Source organism: Arachis hypogaea, chromosome 2 (assembly GCF_003086295.3).
Source record: "Arachis hypogaea cultivar Tifrunner chromosome 2, arahy.Tifrunner.gnm2.J5K5, whole genome shotgun sequence".
NCBI lineage: Eukaryota > Viridiplantae > Streptophyta > Magnoliopsida > Fabales > Fabaceae > Arachis > Arachis hypogaea.
In genome coordinates this window covers 14,992,987-15,006,890 of record NC_092037.1, presented here as the reverse complement: position 1 = coordinate 15,006,890, position 13,904 = coordinate 14,992,987, and the positions used below count along the sequence as shown (strand labels likewise).

At 34.5% G+C, this 13,904-nt stretch overlaps 1 protein-coding gene across 1 annotated transcript; it reads right to left on the bottom strand.

Annotated features, from left to right (window-relative positions):
* Positions 1 to 7,780: 7,780 nt before the first annotated feature.
* Positions 7,781 to 12,599, bottom strand: LOC112738953 (U-box domain-containing protein 3). The gene is made up of 5 exons (XM_025788947.3): positions 12,273 to 12,599; positions 11,040 to 11,320; positions 10,800 to 10,916; positions 8,720 to 10,576; positions 7,781 to 8,265 (listed from the first exon to the last, which is right to left on the bottom strand). The coding sequence occupies exons 1-5, from the start codon at positions 12,280 to 12,282 to the stop codon at positions 8,200 to 8,202; spliced, it is 2,331 nt and encodes a 776-aa protein (XP_025644732.1). The 5' UTR covers positions 12,283 to 12,599; the 3' UTR covers positions 7,781 to 8,199.
* Between the last annotated feature and the right edge of the window lie 1,305 nt (positions 12,600 to 13,904).

The window sequence follows — 13,904 nt, the reverse complement described above, 5'->3', positions numbered from 1 at the left end:
GGACTATCCCGAATGGGGATCCGACTGTGGGGAATTTTTTCCGTGGAGATGGGGACAGGGGACAAAATTCTCCCGAGGTAGGCTCGGGGACCCGAGCGGGGATCCCCACCCCATCCCTGCTAATCTCCGAAATTCATAAATTTATTGAATTGTCCTTAATAGTCTATTTTCCATATATGTGTTTTAGTCATTTAACATATATAGAAACCTAAAACTCCTAATCCCCATTTGCATAACCCTTTTTTAATTCAGAGATCCCTAACGCTGTCCATACTATATCCAACCTTTCTGCAGCCATTCCCTCACCATTCTCCCTTATCACAGCATCGTCACACCTCACGGTGCCATCACCCTCGCTGCAACATGCTCTCTATTTGCGGCATCCCTTTCCATCCTCTCTGTTGCCACGTCTCCCACCTCGTCCACTACTCTGTCCTCTGGCTCGTTGTTGGGTCCCCCACTGTGCATCTTGAAAGAAGTCATCATCTTGTCGTTTAGACTTTTTTTGTATAAAATCTTGCTATTTTTGTATATGATAGATACTTACAGCTCTATTCATATGGAAATTAATAATTAGTTAGAACTATCAGATAAATAGAGAATGGGTTCCCGACGGAAAATAGGGCTTTGTGGGGAATGGGGATGGGGAGCAATATTCTCCCACGGCAGAAAACGGGGATGGGGACGGAGAGCAAATATGGGAGTGGGGATGGGGAGCACGGAGGCATCCCCCGGCCCCACCCTGCCCCACCCCGTTGACATCCCTACCGATACAGATCTTTATAAAACCTATAATTACAATCTTTATTCTGGCCTGATTCCGCACCAATCTTCCATTAATCACTAAAGAATCAATTCTGTTGTTCCTCCTTCTAGCCGACGCTAGGTTATGGAAGTACCTAGCACTATTGTCCATATCTCTAGCATGTTGAGATCGAGACATCTGTTTCCAGTGAATCTTCTTTCTAGCATACCACTTCGCACAGCAAGTCACAAGAGCCTTCATTCTAGCCTTCATTGTTCCGTCATAAGTACCAGCACTATCGGTATCATAAATCTTTTTAATCTCTTCCTCCAACTTCTTTATCCTGTTGTCTATGTCCCTAAAAATTGTCCTTATGCCATCTCCTTAGCGAAACTGTCCAAACCTTCAGCTTATTTGTGAACTGATCATCACCCAAGTTCTTCCACTCATCCTTTACCATCCTCAGAAACCCTTCATATGTAAACCAGGAATCCAAACTATGAAAAGGTCTTGGACCTGCCCAAAGTCTTGTATTTTCTAGAATCAACGGGCAATGATCTGATAGGCCTCTCGGACCCCCTTTCAAATGAGTATCTGGAAACTCCTCAAGCTACTCCAAACTGACTAGAATCCTATCAATACGGCTACAAGATTGACCTCAAAATCAAGTGAATTTTTGATCAGTTAACGGTAAATCTACCAGCTATCAATCTTGCACCCACTCCTTAAAATCCTCAGCAGATGCTGGTAAACTAACAGCGCCTTTCCTTTTTTCCAGACGTAGTATCGAATTTAAGTTTCCCATGAAGCAAAACGGAACCTGACATAAATCCACCATATAGCTTAACTCCTCCCACATCACCAGTTTTTCACTCCGCACATGTGCACCATATACCAAACAGAAAGCACAGTTAAAATTATTTTTTGTCAGCAAACCTTCAACACAAAGCCAACTATCCCCTTTATAGCAATTCGACCGTACAAATAATAAATTATCCCACATTAACAATAAACTGTCAGAGGCTCCACTGATTCCACGTATTTCTAATCCACTGTCTCACAACCCCACAAACGTGCTACATCAAACTTAGTCACTACCTCCTTCTTAGTTTCAATTAGCCCTAGCATATTCAACCTATACTTTTTCTTCAACTCTTTCACCATACTCAACTTTTCATTCCCTCTTAGTCCTTTAATATTCCAATAACTATAAATCATTTAAAGGAATTTCTACATACCTTGTTATGTTGTTTGGCTTGCTCCTCCTAGCTTTCTCTTTTTATTTTGCCATCCTTCTTTTTGTTGTGATAGCTTCATTTTGACTTTGTAAAATTGCCATAATGCCTTCTTCATCATCATAAAAAACCGCACCAGACTCCAGTGCTAGCTTCCACGTTTTCTTATTCTCTGTTGACTGTCCTTCCTGCGTAAGCCTCTGATCAGAGTTTGGTTTTGTCCCTTCAATTTTTTCTCGAAACCAACGTCCTCTGTATCCCGTTCGTTTATATTGTCATGACCCACACCGTCATCTTCACCTCCTACCTCTCCTACTTTGGTCTTCTTGCCCCGGCGAAGCATGTGTTGACCTCCAAGTTTAGCCCGGTCGCTTGCTTCAGCAAAGAACCCCTCCACTTCTGGTTCGTCATCGAACACCTCCACCATATTCTGCGCCACCGTACTCTCTCCATCAATGATGTACTGTACCGGAGCTTGGCTGTCATTCTTCGCTTCCCAGCCGGGTCGGCGCTCCACCCCTCTCCTCAGCGCAAAATGACGCGAGTCGCACCCATACTGAGCGTCCTGGTTGGCTTCACCGATCTTTGAAGGAGAGCTTGCGCAACCTTTCACACGTTGTGCTGTGTTGCTGAAACAAAGGAGCTACTGCCCCGACGTAGATGTACGTGTACGCTCCTGACCTGGCCCAGAATCCCGTGCACGTGCTTGTTACAGTTGTGCTCCAACCAGCAGCCTCTCTAGCCCACAAGCTTGCACCAGTCCACCAGTTAAGTGGCCCATTAGATTACCAGCTTGGTTACAAAATTTTTGGGCCTCTCTCCTTTTTAAAATCAAACCCATCTCATTCCCACCTTGTACCCTCCTTTCTAAATTTTTGGCCCCACTTTCCTTATCAAAACACACCTCTGTAACAATTCTCTCCGATTCACACTCTAAATAATTATCAAATCCCTCACAATTAGCCTCCTCATTAAATCTATTAATTTTGAATGGAGCCGTTATCTCTTGCACATGAATCTGACTTAAATTTTCTTGATTGAATTCATTCAAAAAGTGTTTGTTATTACCATTCTACCCTTATCTTCATATCCGTCACGCGCTCGTGTCATGATTAGCTCAGGATTGATAACATTCCACCGGCATGTGAACTAGAATTTTCACATGTTAACTTAGCACTTGCATCTTCCAACAAGCATTCATCTCCATATATTTTGCGTTCCATTTCCTTAACAAAAACATCGAAGCCACTGGTGCCTACCGTGATATGAATCCATTCATTAATTACGTCAAAAATACAAGTATTGATTAACACTCGGCCAACACTAAAAGATAAGGCAGACTTCGTCACTTCATCACACTTGACTATTTCCCCTCATAGACCGCCTATCATATTGAATGTTTTTACTGACTAGACATGTAAAGGCATTTCATAACATTCTAATCAAACTCTTCTAGTCTCACTACATTTGAATTCTTCCCATCTCCACACACTGTAAAAGAATTGTAGGAAACTATTCATTTTGAAGGTAAACGCCTCCTCTGCATTCTTCACAATATCAAACACTAATAGGGCTTTGTACACTCTAAGCTCCCTAATTTCAACAACCTTAGAAAAGTTCTTAACGATAGCTCTCTGTAACGATTTGAAGTCAATGGCTTTTGTCATACCTCCTACTAAGCTCCTCAACAGCCAATCAAAATTTTCCTTTGCTACTGGTACTTCAACCTTCTTCGTCCAGCCATTCCCCTGGAGGTCCTTGACGGGCGTAGCCTTCTTAGATTCTTCCACTCTTGTTGGACTTTCGTCTCTCCGAGATTGCCTACTCTCCACCTCAGTTCTTACAATGTCTCCCTTGGGTACCCTAGTGTTGTTTCCTCCCGTAACCCTTCTGTATTTAGCCTCACCTACGTAGATAATATTTTCCCTTATTCTCATCCGATGCATTTCAGTTATGGCCTTTATCGCCCCCTTTTGTCATATAACGAATAAACGCAAACATGTGAACCTTTCCATTTTTCAGCTTCCGCGCCAAATAGATGTTGTTGATTCGTCCTATCCAATAGAACAAGTGAAATAATTCCTTCTTTGAAATACCTTGCGAAAAATTGTTGACAAAAACAGAAAAAGAATTGTGTTCTAAACGTTGATACTCTTTTCGATTCCAAACTTGAGGATCCTTTTTCTATAAATTCCTAAATCTAACCCACTCAGTGTTTCCTCCTCTCTCTCTCCCTCTCTCGCTCATCCTCTTCATTTGCCATACCAAAATTTTTTGACATTAGAAGATTAATGTATCAAACTGTTAAGAAAATAGATGCATCAAACTCTTAAGAACATCAACATATTAAATTTGAACCACATAAATAAGTTTTTTTTATACTTAAGCTAAAAGTAAAAATCTTAAATTTTACATACATGTACATAACCATCATTAACTTGTTCTTTAGTCCCAACATTTTAAAATTAAACAAAATAAAAATATACTATTAGAAATAATATAAATGGCAATATTACGAAAATAATATTCAAAATTACTTTATATAACATAATATTTATAATTTTATACATATAACATCCGTAATTATATATTTATTATATTTAAAATTATATAATTATTTTGATAATAATTAATAAATAATAAATAAAATAATTTTAAATTATTTAACTAATTTTTTATTGTTCCCACATATGATTGTAATATAAATAGAAGTATCATAAATGGTGATACTGGAAGTAAAAATGTTAATGAAAGTTCTCCTCTCTTTAAATTCCCTCTATTCTTTTCTAATCAATCAAGAATTAATTTCCAATTCACAATCATAATTTCATCAATACCATCACAATACCAATACCATTGACATGTGGAGTTTATAATCTCTCACCCTTGGTCTTTTTTGTTCTCTCTCACAATTAATTTCAAAATGGTTATTGGATAAAATCGAACCTAATTTCTTTAAATTTTTTACAAATTCTTTAATCATTGAGCTACATTATTTTTATTTATATTTATCGTATTATACAAAAGTAATCAATATATTTTTTTTAATTGTTCCTTGTATAGACTATGTCTCGGAAAATTTCCCGGCTTGCATAGTTTATCAAGGAAAATATAAGTTATTTATTTTGCTGAATAATTAGTTTAGTATAGTACTCATGTCATGATCATGCTGTCACGGACAGTGTTTTAATATGGTTGCACCCACCAATTTTATTGCCAAATCAAACTCTGCCAGCATTATGAGAGGGTGAAAAAGTTTGTAACTTTTATGCACACATATTCCACGTGATGATAAGAAATGCTCCAAACGGTAAAAAATCATATAATCTGATAACGTAAATTAAGGATTTTATAATAATAATAATAAACACTCTGGTTAGATCTTAAAGAATGTTAGCTCGAAGACTTTAATCTCAAGTAAATTTTTATTTTTTAAAAATTCTGGAAAATTAATTTCGTCGAACATATTTGTTCTTCTATCGTTTTGAAGAGAGAGTAGTTTATCTTATATTAATATTTTTAGAATTTAATTATCTTATAATTTAAAATTTTATTTATCTAATATGTATATTAAAATTTTTATTAAAAGTGATGGAGAGACCAATTTATCTATTAGGAGTAATTTTTAAAAATTTTTAAAAAATAAAAATTTATTAAGAACTAAACTATTTAACTTAAAAAAACTTTTGAAAACCAATTCAAATATTTACTTAAAAGAAAAAAAAAGCCGTTAGACTTCTAAATCAAACTTTAGAATGGTGTAAATTTAGTGGAAGTAAGATTAGGAGTGTTAAAAATTTTTAAGAGGCGGTGATCACCGTAGGACCGTTCCAAATGGGGTTTCAATGATGGAGAATTTTTTTCTGTGAAAATGGGTATGGGGAGCGAAATTCTCCCGAGACAGGCGCGGGATCCGAGCAGGGATTCCCACTCAATTTCCGATAATTTCTCGAATTTTTTAACTTACTTAATAATCCTTACTTTATTTCTAATATAGGGATTTTTTTAGTAATTTCACTCATTGAAAAACCTTAACCCTGTCGTTCAAGATTTTATTTTATCGATTATGATTTGTTATGTTACATTTCTGGACTTATAATTTTGAATAAGATATGTTTGTGTGTTTGTAATAATATTTTGTAATTTGTTTTTTGATATTTTTAATATTTTTTATTATAATTTTTATATGAATATTAAATATAGGGAGATGAAGAATGGGACCCCACAAAAAATGCGAAAAATACGGAAAATAGGAATAAGAACAATTATTCCCCCATAATAAAAAACTAGATGGAGACGAAAATTAATTCTAAAAGTAGAAAACAGGGAGGCATCCCTCACTCCCGCCCCGCCCATTGACATCCCTAAGTAAGAATATTATTCCTCCTTCAAAACTGGCCTATATATATATATACTCTTTTCTTTTTTCTTTGTATAGTCATAAATATTCATTCTTCTACTAGAGAAATTTTATTGGAAGATTATGAAATAGTGTACCACTGAAACTCCTTTAAGAAGTAACATCCAAACCCACTATGTATAACACAAGAATCTTTTTTGTTGTACATACACGTCACTTTGACCAAGTTAATAGTGTAAGGTGAACCTACCCATTCACATGAGGTGAAGGTGAACAATGCAAAATTGGACCACATAAACAAACCATACCCCCTTATAATTAATGTCTCTTTTGTCATTTTCTTTCCCCTAATTGTTTTTCTATTTTTTTGGTCATGTTTCCCCTAATTATATATTTTTTGGTCAAATCCCCTAATTGTTCAAATCATCACCATAAAATATCCTCTCAAACAAAGGATGGTAAGCCCAATTATGTTATTTTCTGCTCATGCCTATAAGGCCCAAGATTTGTCAACTTATGCATATAATTTTGTCAACTTATGTTATTTTTTATTTTAATTATTTTAACCGTTGATTTTAATTAATATAGATTATATATATTTTTTATAATTCAGATCAACAGTTAAAACAATTGAAATACTGATGTTCTCAATACACTTTAAATGCTTTCTATAATTTTATTTATCTATATGGTCATGGAGATATCAATGATAACGTAGTAGTTAAAATATAAAAAAATTTTAAATATTTTTACAACACTAATGTTCTAATAATTTTTTAACTATTAATTTTAATTAATATATATTATATATATTTTTTATAATTAAAATCAACCGTTAAAATTATTAAAATACTAGTATTTCATAAACATTCGAAATACCATTCACTTTTAGCCAAATTCAATGACTAATTCTTTTGTTGTGGACCATCCAATTAAGGGCAAATAAAATTAGTTAAAAGACCAAGTAATAAGTCACTAGACCAAAGTTTCAAGGTTTAAATGTAACGTTAGTGATAGAATTAGTGTATAAATAAACACTAGCATGCTTAATATATAATCTACCATTTTAATTATTAAATATATAAAATTGTAACAAGTGTGAAATAAGTCAAAGATGACATTAGTTAAATTTAGGGTCTTATAAAGAGCTAAAAACCTTTTTTATTGAGATAATGATGACATATTTTAGAAATAAAAATTTGTAAAACAAACTCTTTTCCGATCCCATTATATATAACAGAAGAAAATAATAAATTACTGATTTCTTGTATACCCCAAAAAAAAAAGATAGTTTTCTTAAATTATTTTACATAGTATTATAGAAAGTGTTCTACATCACATTTTGCCCAAATACAAATGAGTTCAATATTACCTATAACTTTTTTTTCCCCTTAAAATAGAAGGAAATTATGAAAAATTCTAAGATATCACAATACAAGGTACAACAATTTAATGTAGCATATCACAAGAATCTATAGTATATATACAAAAATATGTACACACATCTGTTATGATCTAGGGTAGAATAGTGTCATAGATTACATCTTCAAAGCTAAAATCTTGAGAGAAAAAGTACCCTAACCTCCTCCTAAGAAAAACTCCCAAATGGCAAATATTAGAAAGAAAATTAAAGCCCTTAATTATAAAAGGGGGAAAAATAATAACAAAAAATGATAAGCCACCCCAAGAAAAGAGAAAATAGCTTCACAAATGATACATTCAAAAATTGAGAAAAAGAGAATGCAACCAAAGAAGTCCTAGAGTCCTCAACAACAGCTATGGGGGGAACATGATCATCACAGATCAATTAAGCCAATAAAAATGGGGTAATGAGATTTGAAATAACCAAAAATTTGCCATCATGATTTTCCCTTCGCAGCAGCTCCTTCGCGCTGATTGCGAAAATGACTGAGAAGTTGTTGTGCCTGCGTGAATGCAACCAACATATTAGCATCTTTTCTTGCACATTTTGAACTATGCTCATGACATTGTTTGTTATGGTAATGAGAACTTATGACACCATTTTTAAGGTTTCTATTTTATTACCTTCGGGAGAAGCTCCTCTAAAGTGAGAAAGTTGATAAAGTGAAAAAGTGAAACTCGAATCATCCTTAAATCAAGATAGTGAGGCTCACAAATAATATATAAAAATCGGGCCTTCACTTTCTCACTTCACCAATGACCAATCTCCTTACTGTAGAGCATATATTGGAAAGATTTGCGCAATTAGTTTCAACAAAATGAGTACAGGACAAGTCTTAGTTTGTGTTGTTTCCAACAAATGCGTGGATGACTATGATTCGCCCCCATGGTTTTCTGAGTTTAGATAATGAAAATGCAAGCATTATTAATGTTGAGTTGAGTGGGATAATTTCATACCTTTTCCTTGGCTCTCGGCGTACCGGATTGAGATAATGCAACTAGGGAAGGTACAGCTCCTTCTTGCAAAACAAGAATACAAAACTTGGTACTATGAAGGCATAACTGTAACAGAACAGAAGCAGCATTCTCCTTTCCCCTATGTGAACCTGTTTCAACAATTTCAACTAATAAGGGGATGCCTCCTTCCCTTGCGATTTCTATCCGGCCCTCTGGAATTGTTGACAGGTTTGACAGAAGTGCAACAGCCTTGTCAACCATTCCATCGGCAGAGTCCATCAACCGAACCAGAAACTTCACAGCTCCAGCTTGAACTATTCGAGCTTTGTTATCATGAAATATTGACAAGTTAAATAAAGCAGTAGCAGCATCCTTTTTCCCTCTAAGAGTTCCCCAGGCAAGAAGATCCACCAAGGCTTTGACTGCGCCGGATCGGCCGATTTTTTCTTTGTTGTTTTCTATTACAGAGAGGCTGAATAGTGCTGCCGCAGAATTTTCTTTGGCACCATCATTTCCTGTCTTCAAAACATGGATAAGAGGTTCTATGGCTCCAGCTTCCATAATCAAAGTCTTGTTATCTTCATTGATTGACAAATTTAACAGAGCTGTCACAGCATGCTCTTGTGTTATCTTCATGTCCGAATACAGAAGCGAAAGTAAAGGCTCAACAGCCCCACACCGCCCCACAATAATTCGGTTTTCCATGTCATTCTTTGTAAGAAGCCTCAATTCTTCTGCAGCCATGGTTTGCACTTCAACTGATTGGCTGCGAAGTTCTTCGATCAACTTATTAATATGAGATGAAGTGGCCACTTCACTGGCCCCCGAGTTCAATATAGGATGTGAATCAACTCTTGAATCATTTTGCTTAGCACTAGTATTAATGTTATTATTGTTCATAATAATATTATCATTTCTCATCCCTTGGATTCTCGATGCAGGACTTTGTTTGTTCCCAACAACATTGTCAACATTTTGCGGCTTATCGGATATTCCGGACGCCTGTCCTGAAACTGGAAGTATGCAATCAGTACTAGATATTGAACTGGAAAATGATGATTCACTTCTGCTGTGAACATCGGATGATTGCTGATCACATCTTTCCACTGTTCCGCTCCGGCATCCATTATACTCTTCACTTGATCTGACAAAATTATCACCCTTTGGTTTCTCATTTCCATTTCCATTTTGAAGAGATGACCTTGAGATGGAATCGATATTCATAGACTTGAAACCACATTTATTAGCTAAATCATGAGACAATGAATGATCTGCAGGGGTTGTGATATAAGAAGATTTATCGAGCAGCGAGTTACTACAAAGCTTGACACTGTTTTCCTGACACCAATTTGCAATCATAGCTTTGACGGTATAATTGGCAGTAAGATTCATATGATTGAGCTTCTGACGAGTCTTGGGACAAACATTTAGCCCGTTATCTAGCCACTTTTGGATTGATTGCCTGTCATATGTTTGACCCGAAGCCACAATAACAGGATCCATCATGAGTTCCAATGATAAAGGGCAGCGGAAGTATGGAGGGATTGAGAGACCGGTTTTGACTTCAAGGGACTCAGTTCTCATTACATAATCGCGTAAATTGCGGACAAGATTCACAATTTCATTGATTTCATCCAAGTCCCCTTTCATTTTATTGACTTCAGCATTCAACCTTTCCTTTTCCACGACGATACTTTCTTTCAAGAGCTCCTCGTTTGATGTCAATTTTAGTAACTCGGCAATTTCCTTCAGAAGCTCGTTGGAAGGTTGAACATTATCTCTCTGGTTTCTTAGTGCTTCTTCTATATAAACCATTGCTGTTTCCTTCTTGAGACACTGAAGTTCCTGGATATAGTTCTGAAAAGGTTGCTCGAAATTAGGCTCGTACTTGTATCAATCAACAAGACAGGAGGAACCAAACAATAATGATAGAAAAAAGAGACAATGGCTATTCCAGCCAAATACACGATTTCTTTCGAGAAAATAAGATCCTACTATGTTTGGGAGGAGTATGCAAATCAACTAGAAACAATCTTATCAAATACAAATCCAAAGATGTAACATCAAACACTGAACATACCTGAAGATTAGCCAAAACCGAAGCAGACGGAGGTGACTGTAGGGATCTAACTATCATGTGACATATGTCAAGTGATGTGCTCTGCAACTTAATCAACAATGTGCTGCTTTGAATAACCTGAAAACAGAAGAATCCGAAGGAAGCAGTTAAGAGGAATTAGCAGGTCACAACAAGAGGCATAAGATCATATGCTAGTTTGGAACATAAGTTATGACTACAAGAATATAACCCTTCACTTACACTAAGAATCTTGCTCATCTTTGGACCCCATTTTTCGATGAAGTCTCTAGCTTCATTGATCCGCGCATCCAATTCTTCACACTCTTTAGACATATTTTGGTGAAACGGGAGTTTGTAGTCCATTACATCATCAAGCACTGGCTTCAGTCGCTTTAACACCCCGACCATATTATGACAGATCTTCTGAAAAGGCGCAGGCTTCACGATTTGGCAAGAAACCAGATGAAGGAATCGAGATATGCTGTTGATTAGACATTTCACTGAAGTTGTATCTGTTTGACCTGTTTATGTGAAATCATACAACAAAATGTCAGACAAACAAGAAAGGAATTGCCTCATCGTATAAGACGACGTGTGGTGAGTGTTATATTCATTTTAAAACAATTAGTGACTATAACATGAAGGGGAGCCTTGGAGCAATAGTTGAGTTGTCTCCGTGTGACCTCAAGATCACGGATTCAACTGTGAAAACAGACACTGATGTAATTATCAGGTTAGGCATCATATGCTTCACACCCTTTGGGTGCAGCACATCCCCGGATCCTGCGTTAACGTGAGATGCTTGTTCACCAGGTTGCCTTTTTTTAGTGACCACAACATATTCCAATGGATGAAAAACTCCAATACTGAATAACATTCTAATCTAACTACAAAACACATGTCTCTCATCATCCAAAAACACAAATCATGACTAGCTAATAATTCCAATAAATAAGCATATGTCCGAATCTCGAGCTCAAAACAGACATCATAGTATTCATACACAAGTTTTGATGAAACCAACATCAACCAAAAGCAAATCATAGAAATTGGAAAGAAAGCAGAAAGCCAACTGATGAATCTAATTCAACTTTTCAACTCAAATGCATTTCTTCATCTTCCATGAACCATGTAAGTAAAAGCATTCCATATTTGCCCTCTCTTCTTGACAACTTCACCTCATTTTACATTCCACCGACCAAAATGGAAACTATGAATCATTCATTATTCATTTCATTAAAACCAATCTAACTAACAGCAAAAGCTACAAACTATTGTTTGACATTTTCAGCAAACATTTCCACACAAAGTTCATATTTTTGTTGAAAATGACAGAAGTACTTGGATCCCTTAGAAACTCAATAACACAGGAAAAGGGTACTAATAAATCCTCATAAAATGAAAAAACAAATTAAAAAGATTCCATTTTTGGAACAGAAAGAGGAAATTTTCGGATCACTGCAAAATGCATACCTATATGCATGGTTCTGAAGCTCAAAAATGGAAAAGGGGAATGAAGAACACACAGATCCTGATCAAACTTCAAACCATGTGAGATAGAACAGAAGCTTCCAAGACTATGATGTGATTCATCAATGGCTGTTCAATGAAAAAGGCATTTTTTTCCCCTTCAAACTTCGTCTTCATTCATTCATTCATTCATTTCATTCCCAACAAATGCTGTGTGGAAAGCCTGAGAGAGAGGAAGAGGGACCAACAACAGCAACAACTCCAACAAGAAGGGATTTATTTTATTTATTTATTTATTTATTTTGAAGAAATTATTGAATAATGAAAAAAAAATTAAAAGGGTTAATGAGGTGGGTCCTTAATGTTATACATAGATAGTTAGATACTGACTAGAAAGTTTTGTCGTTTTTTCCTTAAAAAAATGGAAAAATAAAAATAAAAATTAAACATAAGAAAATAATTATGGATGTAAGGTCTATTTTTGATAATTGAAATTAAATGAATAGTCAATTTTGCTTTTTGAATTTAAATCCTAACTTTTGTAACTTTTTTAATTTCTATCCTAAGTTCTATTTGACAACTGGTAACTGCTAGTGAAATGTGGACAATTAAATATCATTACTTATCAATTTGTATTAATTGAGCAATTAATTTATTGATTTATTTAAGTAAATGTTGAGGATTCGAATATTGTGTTGATTTAAAAAATATTGTGAACAACAGATAAAATAATTATATGTACTATTTATAAGTATGTTTTTTATTAAAAAGTTTTAGTTAATAAGTGTCTTTTATTAAGGTGTTCAATGTAAAAGAAAAAACTTAAAAAAATATTAGAAACCTAGAAAGTTTTTAAGTTTTTGAAACATCTATTGTATTGAAAATGTATAAAAGAAAACTTTTTTTAAAATAGTAACGTGGACAATTTGTTAGCAAGACACTTGTTAAAATAACAATATGATTTATGTAGTTAATAGAATTAATTTTAATAATAGTGAGTTAATATGATAGTTATTACTCAATTATTAAAAATAATTTTGAATTGATATTGACATGTAATAATCATAAATTTCAAAAATTTTACTTAATAATTAAAAATAATTTTAACATTGACATCATTTAATGGTATTCAATATGTTATTTGGCATTCAATCATAACACTTAATTATATCAAAATTAATACACATCAATTAAGCCATATTAACCAACTTTAAATATTATATTACTATAATTAAAATATCCAATTAATTCATACTTTTTCTATTATATTTTTATCTTATTATATTAACAATGATAATATTCATTTTTTTATTTTAATGAAGAAGAGAAAAAAATTGAGTGCTTGGTGATAATTTTGCATTTAGATTATTAAGACACTCGTTATCCCTCAAACCATTATCATCTTTTGGAACCAAACAATTTTTTCTTTTACACTTTTTTTCTCTTTTCATTTGACAAGAATGGAAATAGTGCCAAATCTCAACTACTTCTGCGCTATTTGATACGCTGTCTCATATCTTTGGACTGTTTGGTAGAAAAAGTTTTAGATAATAAATTCTTTAAAGAAATATGGAAATGCAGCTGAGTGATAGGAAATTATTTTTAAAATTCGATCCTATTCTTCAAATTACCTAC